At 39.8% G+C, this 27213-nt stretch overlaps 1 protein-coding gene across 1 annotated transcript in view; it reads right to left on the bottom strand.

The window, feature by feature from the left end:
• Nucleotides 1-15598, bottom strand: part of Tbc1d32 (TBC1 domain family member 32) — a 194725-nt gene extending 179127 nt beyond the window's left edge. Inside the window, exons 1-3 of the mRNA XM_028772606.1 lie at nt 15444-15598; nt 12296-12457; nt 6078-6255 (exon numbers count right to left, since the gene is read on the bottom strand). Coding sequence (XP_028628439.1) covers nt 6078-6255; nt 12296-12457; nt 15444-15598 — 495 coding nt within the window. The remainder of the gene's footprint in view (nt 1-6077; nt 6256-12295; nt 12458-15443) is intronic.
• Nucleotides 15599-27213: the final 11615 nt, after the last annotated feature.

Below are 27213 nucleotides of genomic sequence, written 5' to 3'. Positions count from 1 at the left end.
TACGCCCCTCCATGCTCTTACATCTACAGCACAGTGGAAGTCCTCCTGAAAGCATTTCTCTAGAAAACCTTGAAATGATTTCCCTTTGCTATGTGAGCATAACAGGACTTAGCCACAGAACATGCTCTGTCTCGAGTATTTACTGGGCATTCCAGTTTTATAGCTAGGATCTACAAATAATGATTAAAGCATAACCTTTGCCTTCACTTCACAATCTGGTCCTCATCAACCATTCCAAAATACTTCCCCAAAACCTTCTGTAACCTTCCATATAAAATACCAAGAGAGGCTCATATATGCAACCAGTCTAATCTGACTTACAGCCGGCCTGCACTACATTAAAAACTGCTTTTGTGCTATTGCTTCCTATTGGATATGTGTAAATAGTCACAGCACCTAACTAGACCGTACTTAACTAGCGCATGTAAAGTGGCTACTTCAGTGCATATTTGCTGGATTTTCAGTGGTTCTAAACACTGTCTGGATGAAAAGCTTCTGAGGGGGTTAAGCAGTCTCTGTGGCTTAATCTGGAAGGCACCACATGGATCTGTTGTAGGCAACAGATGTGACTATGACAACATAAGAAGCTTCCAGAAAGAATTAAGATATAATTGCATGCGTTAAAGCAGAAACCAAAGAAATCATTTCTAAGCATAGTCTAAAGGAGAAAAGCAAAAACAATAGATGGTCAAAACTGTTTTTGAATTTATGTATTTATAGTGCTTTATAGTACCTGTCACCTGTTGTTCTGACATGCTCTTCCATTGCTACCTTAAATAATGTTTGTCTTTAACCTGATTAGTTTTTACTGTCACCTTGACATAACCTAGAGTCCTCTGAGAAGAGGGAACCTTACTTGAGGAACTGCCTCCATCAGATTGGCCTATGGGCATGTCTGTAAAATATTTTCTTGATTGATATGAGAGGACCCAGCCTGTCGTGGGCACCACCATCTCTTTGTATGTACCTATAGGTAAATCTATAGGACATTTTCTTGATTGGTGGTTGATGTGGAAATGCCCAGCCCATTATAGTCATTGGTACCTTTGTGCAGGTGGCCCAGGTTAACTATGAAACAGGCTGAGCGAGCCAGTAAACCACATTGTTCCGTGACTTCGGTTCCAGATCCTACGTCCAGGTTCCTATCTTGATATCCCTAACTGATTAAGTATAACTTGAGAGTTGTAAGCAGAAATAAATTATCTCCTGCCCAAGTTGCTTTCGGTCATAGTGTTTTATCATAGCAGGAGAAACCATAACTAGGACGCTGGTAAAATTTTGTTAATAAACTTTTTAAATAAATATTCAAAAAGAAATCTGAGGCATAGAAGAGGTTGAGAAGGTCAAAGTTCATCAGAAGTGCAGCAGTAGATTATTGCACATTGACTTAGCTCAAGATAGATTCAGAATTAATGAGGCTCACCTGAAATAGCCTTTTTAAAATGATAGTACATATAAAATTTTTGAATTATGCACCTACTTATAAATAAACTTGAAATACACAACAAGGTAATTTCAAAACAAAAAGAATGTTATAATGTTCTTAAATGTTAAGCTTATTCTAAAATTTGGATGTTTGAGTTACACTGATCAAAAAGAAATTTGTGTTCTCCATTAAAAGTGCTACATGTAAAAATGTTAAAGTCTGTTGTTATTTTAAGTAATGAAGAAGCATTGAAGTATTCATTTACAAAGAAATATTAGCATGGTTAATCACAGTACTTTAGTTTTCTGGTGTCAAACTGTCTCCTCAAAGGAATAATAGCAAATCAAGAAACAGGCAAACATAAGCGCAAGCCTTGCCTACCCAGGTGTTCTTCTCAAACTCTCCATTTTAATGAGGCTGGATGATACTCTCTTTTTTAAAAGTCTCACCCATCTTCCCCTTTTACCTCTATATTTTTAAGATTTTGGGCTCTTGCCTTTTTGGTTTTTTTGAAACAATCAGAAAAAAAAAATAACCAAAGAGAAAACATCAACCAGAGCAGATGAAGATGGAGCAGTCCAGCACGTGGCGGCTGTGCTACCCCCGATCTTACTGTCCTGATGAGGCTGAGAATGGCCACTGTACTGTCCATGTCATCCGGGCATCCTCTCCTGAGCACCGCAGAGTCTGGAGGATTTCAGAAGATGCCAGAAAATGGGTTAAGCTGGAGACATTAAAGTTTGAAGAGGTGTGGAAAATAATAATTCATTAGGAGAACTGAAACCCTACATTCTGAAAAGCATGAGAAAGGCTGTACACCTAGGATAGGAAGAAGGCACTCAACAAATACCAACAGGAAGAACTCAGATCCTAGCAATAAAATGGAACCTGTGCTATTCCCAGAAAAAGAAATCCATCCCCTGGCTTTTTCAGCTTCTAAAGCCTGTCTGAGCTTCCTGGCCCTCTATGCCATCTGCAAGCCCACAGACACATCAGTCCAGGAACCCTGGCAGCCGGTACACCACACCCTCTACCTTGAGCCCCTTGGGCTTTTAATACATAAACCCCTGTGGTTCTGTAAAGCCATGAGGAGCCCACTGACTTCTGCACATAAAGATAACTTAGTAATACCAGTAAAGTCCCAACTGCCCAAGGCCCATGCTCACAGGTTCTAAGGATTAGCACATGGACATCTGAGGGAGGGCAATTACTCTGCCTATCACAAGAACCAAAGGATGGTTCATCACAAAGTGAACTTTCTTATAAAGCAGAGAAGAAGCTAATGTCTTAAACAGGTAACAATGTAAGAGCAATAGGTGGTAGTCCCTATGCAGCATCTTCACAAAAACTATACCTCCTGAGGTAGGTTTCTTTTAAGATAACAGCAAGCCCATTACAAAGCAATATAACACTTGTACTGTACTGTCTTGAATAGTATGAGAGGAGAAGATGGCAGAAAGATAAGATAAGAATTGTGAAATCTTAATGTATATTAGAGGAAATATTCCAATTTTTCACCAGGAAAAAGCCCAATACCAAACTCTTCCATTGCTCTGCTCAAATTTTTGGTAAGACCTATTATCCCTTCTTTATTTTTCAGTATCTGGAAGACTACGGATATTAATAATAATCTCCAGTTTTTCAGCAATAGATTAAAATCCAGATACAATCAAATTACAATATTTCAAATAATAATAAAGAGACTATTCCATTCATAAAAATACAACATCAAAATTAAATCACCAGAATGAATGGGTGATCTACAGAATGTGAAGCCATTTCCTGTCATTTTTACATTAAAAAAGGATTAATGTCTAAAATTAATTTAAGTCCAAATTTAAACAAATAAAAAATCACCCAGTTAATAAATGAGTTAATAAGCCAAATACATAGTTCTCAATAAAGAATATACAAATGGCAAATATACATGTGAAACAATGTTCAATATCTTTGAACTGTCAGAGAAATGCAATTTAAAACAGCTTTGAACCAGAGTCTGGTTAACCCCAGTCAGAATGGCTACCATCAAGACAACACAGACTGGTGAGGTTATGGGGAAAGAGATCCTTTTCACAGCTGGTAGAAACATAAATGAAAGGAGCTACTTGGAAATCAATACAGATGTTCCTCAAAAACCTGAAAATGGGAATCTAATATGCCCCAACTATAGGTGAGTTACAAATTCAAGAACTGTAAGTCAACACACCACAAAGATACTTGTTACTGACGCTCTATTTTAATAACTGAGAAATGGAATCACCTTGGATGTCTATCAAAAGATGAATAGATAAAAAAATCATACATAGACACCATGGAAATTAGCCAGCCATAAATTAAAAATGAATAGACACTGAAAGAAAATGCATAGAGCTGTGGTCACTGTGTTAAGAGAGATAAGCCAGACTCAGAATGACGAATGCCACCCTTGTTTTCGTTTGCAGAAATCTAGATGCAAATCTGCGTGTGTGCGAAGGTCATGAAGGTACAATTGAAACTGCCTGGGAGAAGGGAGGGGACGAGCAAATAAACGGCACTGAGGATGCTGAGGGAGTGGAGGAAGCGGGTGAGTGAGAACAAGAATAATGAATGACAAATGTGTGTGAAATGTCATGATGAAACCCATTCATTTGGATGCTAACTGTAGGTTTTGATTATAGAAAAGAAAAATCCAGATACATTGAATTCAGCCCAGAGCAAGTATGGATCCTAAAGGGATCAATGAGACTGGCAGTGGTTAATGGAGTTCTTACAAGGCACAGAATCTTCTTGCTGTCATAGTAAAGGATCCAGTGTCCACCAGCAAGCAATGAGTGGTAATAGCAACAGCTCTATTATACTAACAGTAAGCTAGCTGATGGCAAGGTATAAGAACAGCTACTCCTAAAAGGCTATCTTTCTTGTGGGCTAATCCAAGGTGGCTTATGTGGGAAACAGATGACTTCAGACTAGTAAACAGCGTCTCACAGACAGAGGTATATGGTCAAGTGATGAGTCTCTGACCTTAGTCCCTGAGACAGAGACACCTGTCAGTTCAACGAGTATCAGGAGCAAAGATCATCATTCCTTTGGCCTTTTCCTGTCACTGATTGGTGTGTCAACATAAAGTACCTGGTGTATACACACTGGGTGGATAGAGCAGGGGCTGGCCTGTGCTTCTCCCACTCATCATCAACCTCACAGTCATGAAAGAAAGCACTGCGCTGATGCTTAGGAATAACTGGATTCAGGACCTTTATAGAGTAATTCAGCCAGACCTTGATCAGCTTCCTGTCAAAGCATCTCTTTAACAGCAAAGGCATGCCCACACACCTCTTCGAGCACACAAGTCTGGAAGAGCTATCTGGGATACTCTAGCATTCACATGTTATTAATGTCTTTCAGGAAGTGCAGGCATCCCACAATGTCCTCATGGACAGAGTTCACTTTCAACCCAATTAAGTTTTTCTGAAACAGTCATATTCATAAGGTAGATGCTAGATGATTCAGATATCACCTGTGTGCATGCCAAAGCCACAGATCTGAAGGTATGGTTTCATTTGAAGAATCCCAGCAAAACAAAACTTAAAAACAAAAATATATGGAATTATGACTTCATTCACGCAGAACCAGAAAGCTCTGTTATTCTAATCACTAGAAGTAACTCAACATTTGGGAATTAGCAAGTGATGCACTCCTAGCTACTCAATTAAGCTTAGGTAGATCTGAAAACTTTCATTTGGGCCCAGGCATGTTAACGATGTTTCTTTTTCTCTTCTCTTGCGTTTCAGTGTATTAAAGAGGCTCATTAAATAAGTAATATCATTTAATGGTGAGCTCCTAAGTCCTAGGATAAAAGTCTGTCTTTTCATTTCTAAAGAGACTCAGTTAAGCAACTAAACCAAGCCCGTGGATACACTAAGGTTATCTTCTTCAATGGCAGCTAAACGCAGCAACTGTGAGATGGCTCTGACCACTTCCAAGTCAGCACCGTGCAACGGTACAGCCCAACTGTGCTACTGTGCATCTATTTCTTCATGTTGATCTGAACTCCTCCAATAGATCTTTGCAACATGCTTAGGTCTACTTTCTGAGTGTGCCCTTCTTTATCTGTGGTGCCAGAGATTAAGGCCAGGCCCTGAAACATACAGGATCGCCTTGATGATCATCTGTACCCACTGCAGAGCGGCAGGAGCCTTCTCACATTTGTTGACAACTGATACTGGTGGACAGACTGGCAGAGTTTGACCTGGAAGCTTGTCAGGGGCCGCTGGCATATGTCCAGCTGCTTTCCCTTGTCTTCTATTAGGACTAATCTAGTCTCAAGCCTATCTTTTTCCTAATTCTACCATAATCAAATGGCAGGTATTTCTACTTAGGTCCTGGTTAGTAGAAATGCAAAATCTCTGTTCCAGTTTCTGTTGGTGTCATAAGATGTACTGTTATAAAGAAACTCAGAGAAGAAAGAACCTGAACTCATAATTACAGGGCACAGTTTGTCATTGAGGGGATTCCATCAGGCAGGGACTTGAACAGTTAGTCATATCGCACACACAGTCAGGAGCAGAAAGGAACAAGTATGCATGCTTACTTGTGCTCAGATTACCCTCTCTACACTTACACAGCCCAGGATGCTCAGCATACGCACCCTGGCTTACAGAAGGGTACAGCCCACCTGATTGAAGGAGGAGTCACTGTCAGAGCAATTGTCTGTGCAGCAGCTGCCACTCTGCTCCTTCTGCATTTTCCTCTGCCTGTCCTGACTTCGGGTCTCATCTTCCTCAAATTTGTTGATCATCGACTCGACCACCACCATCATAATGTTCTTCAGGGAATGCATCATTTCCTTATACCTGTAAATTCAAGGTAGACTTAGTAAATGATCTCAGAATACTCAGGTACATTTTTTTTTCTGTGAAAAAGAAAATTTTTTTAAGAACATAATGCTAACAGGGAAAAATCTAAGTTTCTGTTTCATTTAAAAAAAATGGCACAACAAGCTGGTGAAATGCCAGGGCTGCACAGAAAAACACTCTTTTGAAAAATCAGAAAATTTAAAAAAGGAATTCCAAAAGCATATGATTTCTTATCATTTTTTTAATCTGGAAATATGAAGTAATGTAGTAAAATCAATACAGCTCTAAGCCAACCTGTCCCAGTGGCTTGCATTTCTGTTACCAGCAATGCAAGAAAATGTTCACATCACACCATAGTCAGGCTATGCCATGGTACAGTTCACTCCAGCCCCTCGCCTCAGTTCTTTCTCTCTTCTCCACCTTCCTTCCTTCATTTCTTCATGTTTATGGGCACCCATAGCCTCGACTGAGATGTTCTATGTCTTCTCGGGATCTAAGTAGAAGTTAAGTAGTCAGTGGCTACTTTCCCAGAACAGCCACAGAAACAATTGTAAGTGGTGGCAGAAAACAGATTCTTGAAGTGAGACATAAAACTAAGAACATTTCTACATCCCCTCAGCTCTGTAAAGTCTAAAAAATGTCTCCAAAGGAGAAAAGTTATCATTTTAAGACTTCTTTTTACTATAGCATTTTATGTGTTTTGCCTCTATATGTTTCTGTGTACCACATGCATGCAGTATCTCCAAGGATGAAAGAGAGATGGATCCCCTGGAACCGATCTGTGCACCATGGTGAGTTCAAGAGCAGCCTGACACACAGAGGAATGCCAGGAGGGAGGGAGGAAGGAAAGTGTTCTTATATCCATTAAGATCTGTCCATCAGAAGATGTTCTGGCCAGGCATGGTGGCACAGCTCTTTAACCCCAGCCCCTAGGAAGCAGGGAGAAGTATGTCTTTGAAAATCCAATGCTAGCCTGACCTACAAAGCAAGTTCTGGGACAGCCAGTGCTACAGAGTGAGACTGTCTCAAAGAAACAAAAGGCTGTGCTTCCCTCCCTCAGTAATTGGATAGTAGCTAAACTGTGCTCTCTCGGCACAGTTTCACATGTGTTCACATGTGCATCTCGATGTCTCCATTCCTTTAAAATTTACAATCTGATGATTTAGCTGCATGTGGTGTGGTATGCCTTTAATCTCAGCTGTCTAAGTGGAGACAGGCAAAATTAGTGCACACTTGCTTAGGAAGGAAGGAAGGAAGGAAGGAAGGAAGGAAGGAAGGAAGGAAGGAAGGAAGGAAGGAAGGAAGGAAGGAAGGAGAAAAGTTAAACAAAAGAGGGAGGGAGCATGGCATGGGAGGTAGGAGAAAAAAAAGAAGAGTCAAAAAGACAGACACAATTTAGTAGTTTAATGGAGAAGTACAAAAATTAAAAAATAAAAACATGAAGATTATTGAATCCATAGAATATCTGAAATTTCCATTTGGACATAAATGCTTCTAACAGGATTTTTTTTTTAAAGACAATTATGAATCTTCTGTAAAAACTTCCATGAAAATGGTCAGAAGAGAAAATAAGAGCAGTGATCTTTTAAAAACCTATGTAGCTGATCATTAGCATTGATGTTTAAACGAACTGAAACCCAGCAGCAGTGACTGGAGTTCTTAGACGGCAAATGGAAGCAGATAAGGGATATGGACAGCACCCAGACCCTCCTATAATGATTCAAGAAACATTCACATAACTGCTGGGGAAATAAAGCTTCAAGGAAAGAAAACCAGATCAACAATGGAGACCTGCCTATGTGCTTCCAAACTCACTAAATAACACGAAATACCTAAAAGGATGCTCTTGGATGTGCCAAAATTGGAGAAATAAACATCAAAATCCTTAATTAGGGAGATGGTTGGAATTACTACAATGAAAATGTATTGCTGCCACGTGACCGTTGAGTAATTTTCTCAAGAACTCTATACAACTTAAAGTCTATTACCCATAGTTTACAAAGCATAAGACAAACACTCATTAAGCCCTTTTAAATCTTCATGAGGTAATAACTGTTTTAAAATTTATACATGTATGAACTAAAGTAGAACAAGTTAAATAGCTTACCCAGAGATTTTTAAAATAATTTCTTAATAGTGTCATATAGAACTCTGCACTTGTCATTAAAGGGTTTCCATTGTCTCAGTAATTTTAGCACTCTTTTTGGAATAATACCTATATACTGCCACTTCACCCCAGTGGGTAACAACAATAAATAGTAGTTGTCACAAAAGAAACACAACTCCTGTCCAGACTAGCTTTTGAAAGTTTAGTTTAAAATTAAACTAGACTTCATGCTTTACAATACAGTAGATGATAAATACTCAAGTACAAATTCCAGTATCTCTGATACTGGGTTGGCAGATTATTATCTGTGGTGGTTTAAATCAGAATAGCCCCAGTGGGCTCATATATTTAAGTCCCTGAACTCTAGTTGGTGGAATTTTTCACAGCAATAGAAAAGCACCCAAGATATTATTTTATTGATCTAAACTGATTTTCCATTAAATAAATTTTACTGAAGCACATGCAGATTCTTTCTATTATGCATTACTATGGCTATTTTCATATTGTTGATACAATGTACAGTTAGCAAATCTAAAATGCTTATTTTATGTCCTTTTATAGAAAACATCTGTCAACCTCTGCCATAAGAGACAGTGAAATACCACAATGAAAGGAACCTGCCACCTTGAAGGAGGACACTGAACACCCACCAACCCCTCACTCGTGTGCTCTTGTAGAAACATGAATTTCTTTGAGGCTTGTGTTTTGATGCTTCTCAGTTATAGTTATTCATTACATATTTTGCCTAATATATTTCTTCCTTGATATTTCCATTCAGCCTTTTGCATGTATCATAGCACTTATCACACAGAAGTGAAACTATTATACATTCAGTTTCTCTTTACGCTATGGATTAGTAAAGGGCAGAGAACATCATATTCATCTTTACAGTATACGACATCGTGGTTGCTCGTTCAATGTATAGAGTACTTGACATATAAAGGGGGAGGGGGAGCTATTACTAAAGACAGTTTACTTTCAGCATCAATCTATTTTCCTTTTCTAAAACTAAACTTGAGCCCAGACACCTTAATAAAGAAAAGAGGTATATCTCATAGGTCAAGGGATCACAAGCTTACACTGGTTTCTGCCCAGCTCTAGTCAAGACTTCTCAACAATCAGCATGAAAATATCAAGACTGTTTGAGAAAGGGGTAGATAATGTGATGAGATCAGAAGGCATCAGATAGAGAGGGGGCAGTCTTGCTTCTTAGAACATCCCTCTTTATCTCTTTCCCTGTGGCAAGCATGCATGCTTATTCACTCTCTTGCTAAAACTAACTACAGTCCAAGAACTGCCTTAATCCCCTCTGAGACGGCTGTCTTCAATGACCTAATTCTCTTGTATTTAGCCTCTCTTCAGGGTTTCATCACCTCCTAATTCTGCCATAACAATGACCAAGCTTCTAGCACTGCTAGAGAATAAACATTGAAAGTATTGTAATTTGTAACAGAAAGCTATTTATAGTGGCAAATAAAACACTTTCCTTTAATTAGTAAGTATCTAAAATACACAAGACAACTTTCTAGGCATTAAGATACAGAAAAGAAAACCAAAAAATCAGATAAAAATTTAGCTTTGTAGAACAGCCATCCTAGTGAGGAAACACTGAAATAAGCAGAAGACAGATATAGATTTTATCCTTTATTAGTGATAAGAGACCTGAAAGGGGTAGAGCAAAATAAGGCAACAACGGGAGCAGGGAAAGGTTCCTGGTTTAAGCAGAACTGAGAACAAAAGGCCTTGCAAAGATGACAGTGAACTAAGATGCCCCCATGTAGTCTAGGAAAGGGCACTTTACCCAGCGGGGCAAATTGAGGGCATTCCTGAGAGATGTGCTGACTGGACTGTTTGATAAAGAGAAAGACCGGCATGGTGGGAGAAGTCTGATAACCAAGGTGGCTAACAAGTTAGGAGTGTGTGCAGGGAGCTCATGGCCAGCCCTGTGGGCTACACAGAGCCCTGGGTTTGCTCTACAGCAGTGCTTCTCAACCTTCCTAATACTGTGACCCTTTAATACAATTTCCAGATGTTGTGGTGATTCCCCCACCATAAAATAATTTCTGTTGCACTTCATAACTGTAGTTTTGCTGCTCTTATGAATTGTAACATGAATATCTGATATGCCAGACATCTGATGTATGAACCCTGTGAAAGGGTCGTTAAACCCCCAAAAGGGCAGTGATACACAGGTTGAGAACCACTGCACTATAGGATGTGAGGGGCATGGTTTGGGGGTACTGTCAACAAATCCTCCTAATGAAGTATTATTGTAGAGGGAGCAGCAGACCTGGCCTGCACAAGTGTTAGTTGGGGTCCAAGGGAACTACCAGAAAAGGACTTAGAATCTTCCCTACATGCCTGAAACCCCAGAACTGTACTGTCCTTGGGTGTTTATCCTACAATGGTACTGAAGAAAGGAGGAGTCTAGTTTAGTTGTCCAGCACAACATTAAAGCAGCCATGGCTGCTACTGCAGTTATTGTTCTATTGAAAATAAGAAAGAAAAGAAAACATAGAGTTTTGATTAGGCATACTAGTTCCTGGGCTGAAGAACCATTTCCTGATTTCCTGAACACACACCCAATTCTGTCACGTAAAAATCAGTATGTGTGCGCGCACACGCGCGCGCGCGCGTGTGTGTGTGTGTGTGTGTGTGTGTGTGTGTGTGTGTGTGTGTGTTGCAAAAAAACAAACCAAGCACAGAAATATAAGAAACACCAAACATAACAACATGACCCTCCCATAATCCACTTAGACTGCAGCTATGGCACATAATGAGAATTAAAGGAAATCACAGAAAGAAACACAAGGGAATGATCAGAACCACATATGTATATATGTGTGAGTTCAAAGAAGAAGATTAGCTACTGATTGAGAATGCAAACAACTGAATGAAACAAAGAACAGAGTGCAAGCTATGAGAGAAAAATACAGCAAAGAGACAGAAATCCTGAAGAAAAATGCAATCTGAAATGCTGGCAACAGAAAGCCTGGGAAATCAAATAAAGAGCTTTGTGCAAAGTCCCCTGAATAGGAAAGATCAAGGAGAAGACAGAATGTCTGGGCTTGAACACAAAGTTGAGGAATGGCAGCCATCAAACTAGGCAAAAGAAGAAATAAAAATGAGTCCAGTGAGAAGCTCAAGATATGCACGACACTCTGAAAAGACCAAACCTAGAGATGATAGATATAAAATGGGAAGATTCTATTTCTACATGCGTAGGAGATGTTTCTTAGAGAATTTCAACAGAAAATTCTGCAGAATTAGAAAGGAGATGCCAATACAGACAGGAGGCACTCAGGACACCAAACAGACAAGACCAGAAGACAGTATCATCATCATATTATAGCTCAAACACTAAATATGCAGAACAAAGAAAATGAAAGGACAACATAAACCCCGTTTGTCTCCATTTAAGGAGCCCGTTTGTCTCCATTTAAAGACAAGGGCTGATTTTAAAAGAAGGTCATGAGGCACCAGCTCCAGGAACAGATAATTAAATCCAGAACAAGATCATACAACCCCCTCCCGAAGATCAGCCTGGGGATAAATAACCACAAGAATAGGAAATATCTTATCTCAGGATGGGTCATCTGTGTTGGGAAGTCCTATCTCATCCTGTAGTTAAACATTCAGGACATAGGAATGCAGACCACTGACCACCTATCTCAAGCCAATCAGAAGCGTCTGTCTGTCCCGAAACCAGCTCTGTAGACCTGGCTAGTCTTAAACTCAGAGATTTGTCTCATCTCCCTCTACCTCCCGAGTGCCACCACTGCCCAGCCTAGATCTTAATTTTTAGATCTATGATTTTGATTGGAGTATCTGCAGAGGAAGGAGCCCATGGAAGCGGGAAGGCAGAGGTCCTGCAGGGTAAGGAGTATATACATTGTAAAATAAGGACATAACTGGTATGGTCATACTCACTCTTTAGACTCCTGTGTTCTTTTGGTAACATGCTGTACAACGGTGTCATAGCCAGACTCCTCCCCCTGATGCTGATCAGATGTGCATCTTTCCATTTCTTCTTCAATCATAGACCCTAGCGTGTTACATATGTGCTGTCTGAGGTATTTCACAAATTCATAGCTGAAACAAGCATAGAGATAAAATGTAGTAAATATCACACTCTCAGTTATGAATCAGACCCAGGAAATCTCGCACACAAAGTCCTGTAACACATCATGATGTCTTTGCCTTGTCATTAAGAAAATAAATAACAAACATTGGCAAGAACACATCCAGCCTCTAATTCTTTGCTGTTATTTACTTAGAGTTAAGACAGAGGAGCAGGATTTGTCTATGTAGCTAAAGCTGTACTCAATCTCAAAATCCTCCTGCATCAGCATCCTGAGTCCCAGGATTACAGATGCATACCATCATGCCAGCAAGTTTTGTATCTTAGACTGACCAATACCTGAGCAACTGACCACAATACAGTCCAGTCATAATACTGAATTAAAGTGAGAATTTTAATGTACAAACAATTTACTACATAGGTGTCATCAGTGTTTTTCTTGCAAAATATCACACACATATCTTGTTACTTTAAAAATAAACTGAAAAAGTTTAAACTTCCTTTCAGTGACACCAGAAAATATCTTTTTAATATACTCTCCTACAGCTGAGGGTAGAACCAGTGTTAAAAACAAAAAACTAGAAAGAATTTAAAATGACCTTAAAAGATTCACATCTGAATCTTGCAGGATTTTTAGCTTATAAGGAGAGACGACTGGAAGGTACCACATCTCAGAGGCAGCTCAAAATACACAGCCATAAGCTTCCTTGCTTCCTCCACTAATGAAAACCTTCCCTCTGCGTAGGAAAATACTGCTAAGCTGGGTAACGGCACGTACATTCCCACTGTTCCATCTCCAGTGTGATTACCTACATTTCCCAAGAAAACTGAGGGACTGTTTAAGGTTGAACTTGTGACTTTCTTGGAAAACCGATACAAAATTATAGAAAACCAAAAACTATATTTCATAATGTAGTGTGTGTGTGAGAGAGAGAGAGAGAAAGAGGGAGAGAGAGAGAGAGAGAGAGAGACAGAGACAGAGACAGAGACAGAGACAGAGACATAAAACATGTACTCTTTCCCTCTCCCCTTCTGGAGGTCTCAAGTGTTTCCTGACATATTAAAGGAAGAGAGGAGAATGTGGATCTGCAGCTTAGAGAGAGAAACAACAGAGGCTGTTGGAGGAAAGGCTGAGCTAGTATCTCCACATGACAATCTTCTCTGTAATGGTACTGTCTATACTTATTTCTCTCCCGGTGACCACACTTTCTCCCACTTTGGTTTACTACACCTGAAATTACATTACTTACTAACTCAATTGTCTCCAACAGCATCTACTTATAAAACTGCTAATATCCCAGAAACTCAGTATCCATATAAACCTTTGATAAATGGAATGATAAAATGGAGATATAATTGCAGATTTTATAAATATTAAGGTAACAGAACACTAAGGAAAATATGTCAATTAGTTTGAAAATATAAATAAAATTTTAAAAATCCCAAATAAAATAATAAAACTGCTGACTTACTATTTTTAAAGCAGGAATGTGCCAGGTGTAGTGCCAGTATGCACCTGTTGTCCTGACACCCTAGAGGCAGAAGCAAGTGAACCCCTGTGAGTTCGAGGCCAGCCTTGTCTACATAGCAAGTTTCAGGCTAATCAAAGCTACCCAATGAAATCCTGTCATAAAAACAAACAAAAAAATGGATATATAATAAATCCACTTTTACTTAAGAAGTTACCAAATCTTCTACATTGTGCTTTTAAAATAATGGATCTATGACCAAAAGAAAACAAAACAACAACAAAACTGATTGCACGTATGTCTAAACAAGAGTATCATCCAATCATTGTGATCACCACCAACTTAATATGGAAAGAAGCAAAACCAAAGGAAACCATAAGCATAATCATAAGTTTAAAAAAAGCTGGGCCTGCTGATACATGCTCTCACCATTTGGGATGCTGGAGTTCAGTAGCCATTTCCAGGCTATCCTGGGCATGACTTGCTGGGCAACACAGCAAGCAGGTCTCAAAAATCCTATTAAATTAGAAACTCTACAGTTATTCTTTGTACATCTTTAAAATTCCTGTGAGAACCTGAGGAAATTATAAAGAACACTACCATAAAACTGCAAGTAAACATAACCTTTTACATAGAACGTTAAAGGACTGAAGGGTCCCTTAATGCCCATTTCTAGAAACTGAACTTCGTGATATCCAAAAGTCAATCAAAGCAACAGAAACTGTCTCCTATCAGGCATGAGGCTAGGGTTCCATCCCAGCACCTGAATGACCAAGTCAATATACAGAAAAATGCAAAAACACAAGAAAAGTATCTGTGAGAGTCAAACACTGTTTTTTAAAAGACTACAACTAACCGGGCGCCTGGAGGTAGACTTTGAAGCTGAGAGGCTTAATTCATTTTATGAACAAACTCCAAAGAAACGCATAGAACCCTAAAGATCTCTATGTCTAAGGAGCGTTTGCATTGTAAGAGGTCCTTCAGGTAGCACCTAAACACTTCCTTTCTCCGTGCTCCTCAAATCTGGGCAACCTGCTCTCTTTCAGTGAGTCTAGGGCATTTGCACGGGCGCCCTACCCCTACACCGCCACCCAGCCCTACTTCATTCAGTATGGGAGGCCCTTCCAGTGCTGAGTGGCTTCCTACAGCAGGCACTGAAGTGACAGACCAACAAAAACACAAATAAGGACCTGGGGGCGGCGAGGGGCGGGGGTCACTACTTTTAGGTAATGTGAAAGGAAGTCCCGTAAGTGTTAAGATTGTTCTTTAAAGAACAGAATAATTTACAATTGTTGTTCTTAAGAAGCTGTGACCGAAGAGAACATAAGGGCAGAAGAGGCTCTACAAAAAAACACTTTGAAAAAAAAAAAAAGATAAATTCAAAATTGGGACAAATTAGAAAAAAAAACTGAACCAACAATCAGCTATTTTAGAAAAAAAAATTCAAATAAATCCCCAGCCAAATCATTTCCAGCTTTCCTGGACCAGTGGTTTGTCTGCTTAAAAACTTATAAACTCGATTTTTTACTTGTGAAAATTTTCGTCAGTCTCCTCCAGCCGCAAGAGGATCTCCTCTGCGCACTCCAAGGAGGGAGCTCCGGTGATTTTCTCCTTCACGCTCTGGAACAGCTGTCGGAGCATCGCCTGTACCATCACCTCATCCTCGCTGGAGAAATGGGCCATGCTGTGCAGCAGTCAAACCTCCGCAACCACCGCGGGGTCGCCACCAACATAGCGCACTGCGCACGCGCCACCCGGCCCAATCGCCGCCGACGCTCAGCGTCGTTCCCTAGGAAACCACAGCTAGAGCCCGGGGGCGGGGCCGTGAATGAGTGGCGTTGTGCTGGAAGACTGGGCTCTGGGTTTGGAGACCGGGAGCTAACTGAGGCTAGCGTTGGGTGCTTGGTGTTCATTGTTACCAGCAGAGCTCAGACCGCCCCCGACGGGAACAACAGACGCCTCAGGATCTGCTGGGCAGGCCTAACGGGAAACGCCCCGGCTGCGCCTGACGTCATCTCGCTGACGCGCCCGGGGGAGGGGTGAATTCAGGAGGAGAGTGGCACTTAGCCTAATCTTGATCTGCAGGAAGGAGGGAGGGGACAGGAAGAGAAGAGGCAGTTAATAAAAGCAAGGCAAAGGAAGCCAGACTGAAATATCAACTGGAGATTGGGTGATATTACAACAAGTATAACAACTGTTGCCTGCCCATGAGGATGGCACTCCATAACAGAAAAGAAACTAACAATTCACTACAGGGCAGTTTTATGTATTTTACTAAGGAAATGCTACATGACAGACAGGAAGTAGCTCTTGAGCCCTCATCCCTAGCTAAAAGACCTATGGATATCTGGCTTGTGGGAGCTGGTAGTCATTGGTCTTTAAGGGTGTGGCCATGCTCCAGAGGATGGCCCAACATCCATGAGGGTATAGGCAGCAAAAGTCAATTCTGTGTTTTGTTTGGGGAGTTTGGATTGGTGATTAAGAGCACTGGCTGCTTTTCCAAAGGACCCACGTTCAATTTCCAGCACCAACATGGTGACTCACAACCTTGTGTAAGACCAGTCCCCCGAGATCTGATGCCCTCTTTCGGCCTCCGTGGCACTGTAGTGTACATCTGTACAATGTCGATGTACACAAATGTGTACATCTGTGGTTTACAGACATACAGGCATGCCAACACTATACACATAAAATAATTTTTAAAAGTAGCTTAAAAAAAAGGAATGTGGAGGTGGAATAGTAGAGGTGAATATGATCTAATACATTGTACAAATATGAAATTTAAAAAAACAAAAATGTATTTTCTTTAAAAGAATGATGGTGTTACTTGCGGTGAAAACCTAAGATTTCATTGATAATCCAGTAGGGAATTAAAAAAGAAACAACATATTGGACATGTAAAGTATGGGAGCTTACAAGTGTACAATATTCAGATGCCAATAGTTACTGATGCCAAAACAACTGATGAATGATTTGAAGTCAATAAACTTCTCGAATCCAGCTATATATTCTATCCTCGTATCAGATACACTTCTCAGTTTAGCCAGATTCAGTAATTTCCCTGCCTATGCTAGTGTTTCCAGGAAAATGAAAGTTTCTCTCTAGATATGGCAGCATATTTATTCAAGAAATAGGATCTTTGTTTGCTTTTTTAGTATAAAAATAACTTTTGGGTTTTTTAATTATTTGACAATTTCATACATGTATATACTGAGTTTCTCCACCCCATCACCATTCCCTTTGTTTATCCCCACCCTTTGTCACACTTTGGTAAGGAGCACTGCCAGCAAAACTCCTCCTGTTTTGATGTCTTTTAATTTTCTACTGATCCATTCAGTTGCTTGCACTAGCATCTTTGGAGAGGGATTGTTTACTGAAATATGAGTAAGGTATCAATGGCTACACCAATGAAGAAAATTACACCACCACCTTCAGCATGCATTAACCACTAATAAACCCTCAGTAATGGGTAGGGCCTCATGAATTCCTGCCCCATGCAGGACAAAATCAGCCAAGTCCAGTTGTAAACAGGTTATATGCAAATAACCACAGCTTCAGGTATCCTATGTTCAGAAGACACTGTCTTGAAGAGATCTCCAACCTCCAGCTGCTATACCACCATCTTCTAAGTTATTCCCTGAGCCATCCAACAGGAAGCCATAGAGATGTCCCATTTAAGGCCAAGGACTCCACATTAGCCACTTGTGATCCTCCGCACTAACTGATGTGTAATACAGAAAGATGTGTCTCTGAGAAAGGCTGACAGCTGCACTGATCTGGGAGTAGGAGTATGCAGAAGGCAGCTCCATGATATGTCGACTTAGCAAAACGATAATCATAGGTTCCAAGCTATCGGCTATGATTTCATCCCCCAACAGGTGTTCTCACCAGATTTACAATAGCAGGCATGAGTTCTCTCCATAAAGCTGACTTCAAACCCAATCCAAACACATCTTGTTTCTCTCATAACTTTCATGCCATTATTACCCTTTACATTATTACATCTTACTCAGTAGGCCAGAGTGGTTCATCAGTTCCACAGCTGCGTAGGCCTATTGATGCCTTTTCTCCCCAGCAGCTCACATAGCACCCTTTGGCACTATGATTGGTAGCCAGCAGGGAGGAATCTTCCAGCATTGATTCAGTGTGATTCCTTCCTTCTTAGTTCTGCAAGAAGTGTGGGGAATCTTAAAGCATGTTCTTAATCTTATAAATTGTGTCACCTATTGCATTGATTAATAAGGACAACTAGGTAGTGAAGGTGCAGAACCTTATTTGTAGGTGATGCTATAAACTCAGTATGTATGTATGCATGTGTATACACATGAACAGAGTCACCAGCAGTGAGACAGATACATATTCATACCAATACAGAATGGGTTGTGTTTGCAACTCAAAATAATCACTAGTGTGTAGGAGGAACCACAGGCCTTGGGAACAAGGCAGTGGCCACTTCTGGATAAATGTTGGCAAACAGCAAGTGGGGCCGCATAGTCACAGAGGCAACTTCCAAATGAGAGACAAACTGAAGACTGCCTGAGAGCCTAGAGATTGGTGATGCAGACAATGACAGCCAATCAGGAACTGCCAGTTGGAGTATGCTTGCTTCGGACCAATGTGACACCAGTGGAAGGTTCAAAAGATGCTCCCTGAGAATTAAAAAAAAAAAAAAAAAAAGCTTGCTGCCCCACTATCACCTACTCCCAGAGTCTGAGTCATTGACTACCTGACTTCTCACCCACTGACCCCAAGGAGGACATCAGGCAGGACAGAAAACTCAGGCAGCATTAGTGAGCTCTTCAGTTTTTCAGAATATCATCCAAAGGCCCACAAATAAAGTCTTGTTCCTCAACTTATAGAGAGTTCTTGAAAGCTCGAGAAATCTTTAGGAACTGTGGGCTAGTGTGGAGATTTATCTCTTATTCTAGTTCATGTTTTTGCTGTGATAAAATTCTGACCAAAAGCAATTTTCGGAGGAAAGCGTTCATCTGGCTTATACTAAGGATACAATCCATCACTAAGTCACAACAAAAACCTGGGGACAGAAGCCACGGAAGGATGCAGGTTTCTTACTTAGCTAGCTTTCTTATTTAGCCTGGGACCACTTGCCTAGTAACGGCGCTGTCCATAATGGTCTGGGTCCTTCTAAATCTATTAACGTGATCCATCACATAAAGTCCACAAGCCAATCAAAGGTAGGAAATTCTCAATCAAGGCTTCTTCTTCAAATTTAGGCAATGTCAGGTTGACAGCAAAAGCTAACGAGGATATTCATAGAGGTCTATCCACACAGGATTTTGAAGCCCTGGCCTCTTATGTGTTTGAAATTTGTATGTGGGCATACATGCAAAGGTACAAAGGCCAGAAAGGGTATCAGGGCCCTCTTCCTGTCACTCTCATCCTATACCTTTGAGGCAGAGTTCCACCCAGAACTTGGAGGCTGTATTGCCAACCCCCATATTCAGCATTCTTAGGCCTGAGTTCTTTCTTTCCCTTTGTTCATACATTGATAACCCCAAGGTAGATAAGAGCAACATTTGTACTGCATAGCCAGTGTTTTCTTGGATAATTAGAAGCCAGCAAACCACAGTGAACTCCTATCTCAGATGGCACTCAAATCTGAAGTTACAGGCAGGTGCCAACCCCCTAGCCTGTTAAGTATGTGCTAGGATCCCCAACTTCAGTCCTTGTGATTGTACAGAAAACTCTCTTTAACCACTGAGCCATCTTGCTACCCCTTATCATGCAATTTTAGACATGGTTTTACCCACATCTTTTATTACTTTATGGTTTTGATCTATGCTGCTTATTAAAATCAAGAGAAGGGGCAAAATATAGTAGTTTAAGAAAGGCAGAAGTTTACTTATGTTTTATGTGTGGGTCCAGATATGGTCAGTCCCAAACTACTAGGGCAGCCTGCCCATCACCAATGGGAAGTGTTTGCCACTGGATCCAGGGTTACTCCTCCAGCTTCCATGACTCCACATCTGCTACTTCAGCCAAAGCAAACCAGAAAAGACATCATCAAAAAGAGACATGTATTATTTCTGTTTAAATCTTGTTGGCTAATATGAAGTTACATGAACACATGTACCCATAGCTGAAATAGTGTAGGGTATGTGAATCCATGTAGTCCTAGGTAAGTGAAAGTAGGAATCTTTATAAGAAAGAGAAGAAAGTAAGAATGAATGTTTGTGGATACCTAGGATTCTCTGACATATTCCCCTAGTGTGATATCCTAAATTTTCCAGTACAAATGTTGTGAACTGGCCAATTTACTCATGGGAAGATCACAGTTTTTGTTTTGTTTGTTTTTCAATCACATAAGACCATACGTAGTCTACCACTCAAAATGAGATTAGATAAAGAGGGGAACAAAGTCATTCAAAACAATGATCATTAGTTGCCAAATGTATAAGTAGAATAAACATTGCCATGACCTTTTGATTTATCAAAATTATGTCAAACAGAATTACAAATCTTCAGGAAATTCTGTACCTATAATTTTTTCTATGCTACTCTTGTAGCACTATTCCTATGGAGAGTTATTATTGATATATAAAATGTTTTACTAAAATTCCATTACCCACAGCACATATTTAAAGGCAAAATAAATGCGGGCAGTCATGGAGGTAATTTTCACTTCACAGTGAATTTTAATAGCATTGCTAATCTTTGTAATTTCTTTCCTTTGCAATACTTTTAATGAAAGAATCACCAATAATGAGTAAAAGGAAAAAGCAAAACAAAGTATTTGTTTGAATGGTTAAACCTTTATGAGTAAGGGCTTGCGAGATGGCTCAGTGGTTAAGAGCACTTACTGCTCTTGGAGAGGACAAGGTTCAGTTCCCAGGACTCACATAGTAATTCACTACAGTCTGTAACTCCAGTTCCAGGCCATCTTCTTCTGGCCTCCAAGAACATTATGTGCATGTGCCACACATAAACACAGACAAAACACTCACATAAAATAAAGATAAATCTTTTTTTAACTTTCAGAATAATGGCAAGACAATGGTGGAGCATGCCCCAGCACCCGAGAGCAGAAGGCAGAAGTAGGCATATCTCTGTGAGTTTGAGGCTAGCCTGGTCTACATAGTAAGTTCCATTACAGAAAAAGACTACACAGAGAAACCCTGTTTTGAAAAGTCGGGGTGTAGCCTTCCCAAGAATGATATAATCATGTTTTAAAAGAAAAAAATTAACATTGCAGAAAGATAAGAACTGAATATCTTAGAAAAAAATCTTACCCCATATTTAAAAACATTTGTAAAGTCAACAAAACTCAAGATAAGGCAGGCGTGTGTGTGTGTGTGTGTGTGTGTGTGTGTGTATGTATATAGATAGATATATATGCTGACATGTATTTGGAAACTGAGGCAGGAAAATCACAAAATGAAGGTCCTCTAGTCTCCAATTAGTTTCTTTTCTATCACTGAGATAAAAGGCCATCACAGAGAGCTACTTAGGGAAGAAAAGGACTATTTATGTTATCTGCCCTCAAAGGGGAAGAATCTTCTGGGGAAGAAAAGACATGGCAGCAGGCAGAGAAGGCACGATAGTGAGAGCAGGAATCTTGTTGACCACATTCCATCCATATAGAAAGCAAAGAGAGAACAAGATGTGGGACCAAGCTATGAAAGCCCAAAGCCCACACCCAGTGGAGTGTTGAAGCCTCCAACAAGGCTTCAACAAGAACCTCACAAACAAGGGTCTGTAGCTCTTTCAAACAGTAGCGTCATCTGGAGACCAAGTGTTTCAATATGTGAGCATATGGTGGACACTTTATATTAGACCCACAAAACCGGCCAACATGGCAAGGTCCTGTCTTACAATGTGGAGTGTGGTACAGGACGTGATGGTACACACTTTTAATCCTGGCACTCAGGAGACAAAAGCAGGCAGATCTCTGAGTTTATGTCATCCTGGTCTACATGTGAGCCTCAGGGCGTCCAGAGCTACATAATTTTATATACGTAATGTGTGTGTGCATATACATGTGTGTGTATATGTATGTGTATGAGGACACAGATAAGCACTTTAACACTACAAGATTGGCAACATCTTGGAGAATATACATATTTAGGCAATTAAATGATTAGTCTTGCCATATAATTTTTTTATTTTTATAGGTTATATGTTTGACATTGTAATGTAATTACATCATTTCTCCCTTCCCCTTTCTTCTCTCTAACCCCTTCCAGGTAGCACCCTGCCCCACCCCATTTTGCTCTTTCTGAAATTTATGGTATCCTTTTCTTTAATTGTTCTCATTCATATATGTGAATATGCATGATATATATATATATGAATATTCCTAAATATATAAATATAACCTGCTCAGTCCATGTAATGTTACTTTTGTGTATATGATTTCTGGGATGTCGACTTGGCATTGGTTAAGGAACTGGTTAGTAAAGACTATTTCTCTACTTCCTTAGTTGTTTGTACTTCTTTGTCCAGTACTGAGACATCATGAGCTTCCCCTATTATGTATTAGTAAGTCTATTGGTGTTATAGTTGTTCAGTTATTGTTTTGGAATCTTTGTTGATGAAACTGCATAGGTGTAGCTTCTCTGACATTTTTAGAAGACATAATCTCAATTCCTCTGTCTCTCTCAATCTCTCACCCCACAATGATCCCTAAACTTTAGGTACAAATGTTGTGACACATGGAACTAGGTAACACATCAACTTGTGTTCTCTGCATTTTGACTGCTAGTGGTTTTCTGTAATGTTTTTCATCTGTTGCAAAGAGAAGTGTCTTTGATGAGGGGTGAGAACTAAACTTGTCTGTACGTGTAAAGATAAATATTTAACTATTTAATAAATAGATAACTATTTATATAGTCAGGAATTATTCAGGCAATTTAAAGTGGCAATCGTAGGTTCTCCTCCAAGATTCATGACTTCACTGCCTCTAGGTATTTAGCTATGTTTCCATTACCCGGAATGGTTTCCCTCTTGTTGAGCTTACCTTAATTCTAATTAGAGGTCTGTTTGTTACTGTCAAGATATATGTATCATGACTACACATCCCTCCAGTTATTATGCCGTGCTGTTTGTTTTGTTTCACAAGTGTCATAACTGGGAAGGACTATTGGTTGCTTTTCTCCCTTGGAAGCTTGCATGGAGCCTTCTGGTACCATGAAAACTAGTTCTCAGGGAGAAAGATGTCAAAAGTGTGTCCAAAGTGTGTGATGTTTTTTTGCAACAGAGACTTAAACTTTCACCTCTGAGAGCTATGACGGAGCAATAGGAACAGCTTATAATGTTTGGAGAGTGTGATGGCTTGTAGATGCTTGGCCCAATGAGTGGCACTATTATGAGGTGTGGCCTTGTTGGAGTAGGTGTGTCACTGTGGGTGTGGGCTTAAGACCTTCACCCTAGATGCCTGGAAGTTAGTCTTCCAATAGCAGCCTTCAGATGAAGATGTAGAACTCTCATCTCTGCCTACATCATGCCTGCCTAGATGCATGCTTATTTTGATGATGTTGAACTGAACCTCTGAACCTGTAAGCCAGCCCAATTAAATGTTGTCCTTCGTAAGACTTGCCTTGGTCATGGTATCTGTTCACAGTAGTAAAGCCCTAATAACTAAGACAGGAAGTCTCTTATATAACCTTAACCAACAATGCAAAACAGGTCTGCTCATAACTAATGTTAGGGTTTGTATTAGATAGTGTGTAGTTCTTGGAGAGAACATTGTCAACCAGATGTGGAAATTTCATTTAATCTATACGTGCCTGTGTATCTAACAGTTGAGGTATAATCTCCTTTGCCTAAAATTGAGAGCTGTGTGTGTGTGTGTGTGTGTGTGTGTGTGTGTGTGTGTGTGTGTGTAAAACAAATTCATAGTACAGGCATAGCATTAATCCCAGCGCACCATAGTAAAGTTCAACAAATTCTTTCTATGTCTTATAAAATTAACAATGGCAGAGTTGTACTCTATTTACAAGAAAACTAAAAATGAGACATTTGAATTTGGTTGTCTCTGAGATGTGAAAACTGTGTCCAGGAAAGAGTAATGAGGCAAAGGGCTTACTCTTCTTTATAAGATTTGGCACAGAGTTTAATTTTTATAGGTGTCTATCCATTCTCTCATTTTTTTAAAGTTGCCTTTTACAAGTGGGTAACTAGGGATTAATAATATTCCTTTTTCCCCATCCATGATCAAAATTCTCAGAGAGTTAGACAATAGGAGCTAGGCAGCAAAATATAAAATTTTCATATTTCTCAAAGGTTTGAGAGTGTGATAAATGGAGGTGGAACATTGTTGCTGCTATTCCATCAGTGAATTGTCCTTTATAGATGCAGCCCTTTGCACAGCTGTTTAACAAGGTATCCTCACAGAGCCAGAAAGAGCTTGGAGCAGCACCATACATCTTGTACAATGGCCTCATTTAAGAGTGAAGAGAAAAAGTAAGCATAGTCTGTGTTTTCCTCCGAAGTCACTGGACACCACCATCAACTCACTCACTGCTCATCTACTAAGGGAATATACATATGTTGTCTGTTTTGAGCAAGATTCTTTACTATGGACAGTGCAATGAACAATGAGATAGTAAGACAAGACTACTATTCTCAGTAGCTCACAGTTGGTAAAGGAGACATATACCATGAAAGGAGAATGTGTATTCCAATAATAAGTGGTATCAAATGATTCCTCCAGTAAGAATATTTACTTGGCCATTCCTATACAAAGCGGTCATTCATATACATATAGAACACAACCCTTGCACCTAAAACTCAAAGATCATTGTGAGAGCTGGGGAAAATTGCTTGGCATTGTGTCTCCAGAGAAGCTCCATTCATTCAGTCTCATCAATATGGTTTTATAAACTAAGACCTGAGCAAAAACAACAATAAACACGCTAACACAAAAGTCCTTTCAGCTCACTGATATTTGCCTTGATAAAAATAGTACTCCTGATCAAAAAGAAGGCCAAGAGCACTTGCTACACAAGCATGAGAACCTGAGTTCAAATCCCCACAGCCCAAGTCAAAAGAAGTACATGACAGGACATGAATGATGGCTTGTTGACTATGAACATTTGCTTCTCTTGCAGAAGATCTAGATTCAATTCTGAGCATCTACATTGGGAGGATTGCAACCAAGCCCTCTCCCAACATCCTCAGGTACCAGGCATGAATGTGGCACATGTAGGCAAAACACTCACACACATAAAAGTAAATAAATATTTAAAATGGGGGGCACTGTCACTGACAAGTTACCACAACAGTGAGAATGTACACAGAGCCAGTAGTATTGCTGGAGCCTGCTGGACTCAGATCTAGCTCTAGGCTCAGGCTCAGAGTTCCTTTCTCAAGGGTATGATTGAGCAGACACTATCTTCATATACACATTCCAGACAGTCTTTGTATTTTAGTTTTCAAAATAGTTTATGTAATAATAATAAAATTTTCCTTTTTAGTTTCTTAAATACTTTCTGTACAACTATGAACCTGAAAAATCCCACATCAAAGACAGTAAGGCACTAAAAATTCCTTTCTCTTGAAGAAATACCTTAGGGAATGGAATTTGGTGACTGGAGTTTTTCTTTTCTTTTCTTTTCTTTTCTTCTTTTTTTCTTCTTTTTTTGACTTTAATGAATTTTTATTGGATATTTTATTTATTTACATTTCAGGTGTTATCCCCTTTCCCCATCCCCCCCACCTGAAACCCTGTATCCCATCTTCACTCCTCCTGTTTCTATGAGGATTTTTCTATAGGTAAAAGCTGAGTTACCTTTCCTGTAAGACATATATATAAAATACAACTCATGTGAACCAACAGTGCCCATATTATTCTGCTATATTAAAACATTAGTAGTATTGTTAATAAAAGTAAACATTGAATAATTTTTAAATTCCTTTTTTATTGCTTCCAGAAATGTAGTTTGCTGTTAAGTAAGGTCACCCACATGGTACACATTTGTTATAGCCAGAAAAGCTATCTATGTAACATTTGTCTGGAATTCATGACATGAAAAATATCTAGTCTGCTAAATATAACAGCTTTAACACATGCATTTATTTCTGCTCTATGCAAATATAGCAATAAAATTATAAATAACTATGAAACCCACAAGGGAAAGGAGAGTGTAAGAGAAGATAGCCAAGAATCTGGTTGTTAAATGTAAAGACATTAAGTTGGGGCTTTGATATATAGAAATATAGAAACAGGCTGACCCTGTGGGAAGACTGCTGTTGAAGACTTGCCTCAGCCTGTACAAGGAAGCATATTTTAGGAAGAAGATATGGTTTCTATAGATAAGAGGTTCTCAAAACCTGAGCCATGACATACAAGAAGACAGAGCCCTGTGACAGATGACTGTGTCAGCCAGCTTTATTTCCAGTTAGGGTAGCATTGTGTCAGCCTTAGTCAAAGATAGTTCTCCCAAATCAGACTTTATCAAACATAGGCAGATATACTGTGTAAAAGTCTTTGGTAAGTAAGACATCTAAGTGTAAGCTCACTGAAGTAGCAAACCAAAGAAAAATGGTACTTAATTGGGAAAAAAATATAGGGCCAGAGGCATAGCTCACCAAACTCAGACACCCATACCCTACGAAGACTTAATGGCCATGTCTTTGAAATACACCACTGGGCTGGATATCTTTATGTCAACTTGACACAAGCTAAAGTCATCTGAGAGGAGAAAAATCTCAATTAAAAAAATGCTTCTATGTGAATGGGGCTGTAGGCAAGCCTGTGAGGCATTTTCTTTTTAACTAGAAATTGATGTGGAAGGGCCCAGCCCATTGTGGGTGGAGCCATCCCTGGGCTAGTGGTCCTAGGTTCTATAAGAAAGCAGGCAGAGCAAGCCATGAGGAGCAAACTAGTGAACAACACCCCTCCATGACCTCTCCATCATCTGTTTCTCCGGGTTCTGCCCTGTGCAGGTTCCTGTTCTGACTTCCTTTGATGATAAATAGTTCTGTGGGAGTATAAACAAAATATACCCTTTTCTCCCTGACTTGTACTTTGGTCATGGTGTTTCTTTGCAGCAATAGACACCCTAACTAACATAACCATTTAGAATACTTCTAAAAAGAAAAAGAAAGAAGAAAGAAAACACACATACCTAGACACACACATCAAACTAAATTAGCAAAGAGAAGAAGCCTTTACAGAATAGTGGTGGTGCCTGCCTTTAATCCCAGCATGCAGGAGACAGAAACAGGCAGATCTCTGTGTTGAAGGGCAGTCTGGTCTACAGAGTCTGTTCCAGGACAGTCATCACTATATAGACAGCCCTGTATTGAAATACACACACACACACACACACACACAC

The sequence above is a fragment of the Grammomys surdaster genome, unplaced genomic scaffold (assembly GCF_004785775.1).
Source record: "Grammomys surdaster isolate TR1022 unplaced genomic scaffold, NIH_TR_1.0 215, whole genome shotgun sequence".
NCBI lineage: Eukaryota > Metazoa > Chordata > Mammalia > Rodentia > Muridae > Grammomys > Grammomys surdaster.
This window is presented reverse-complemented; position numbering and strand designations above follow the sequence as displayed.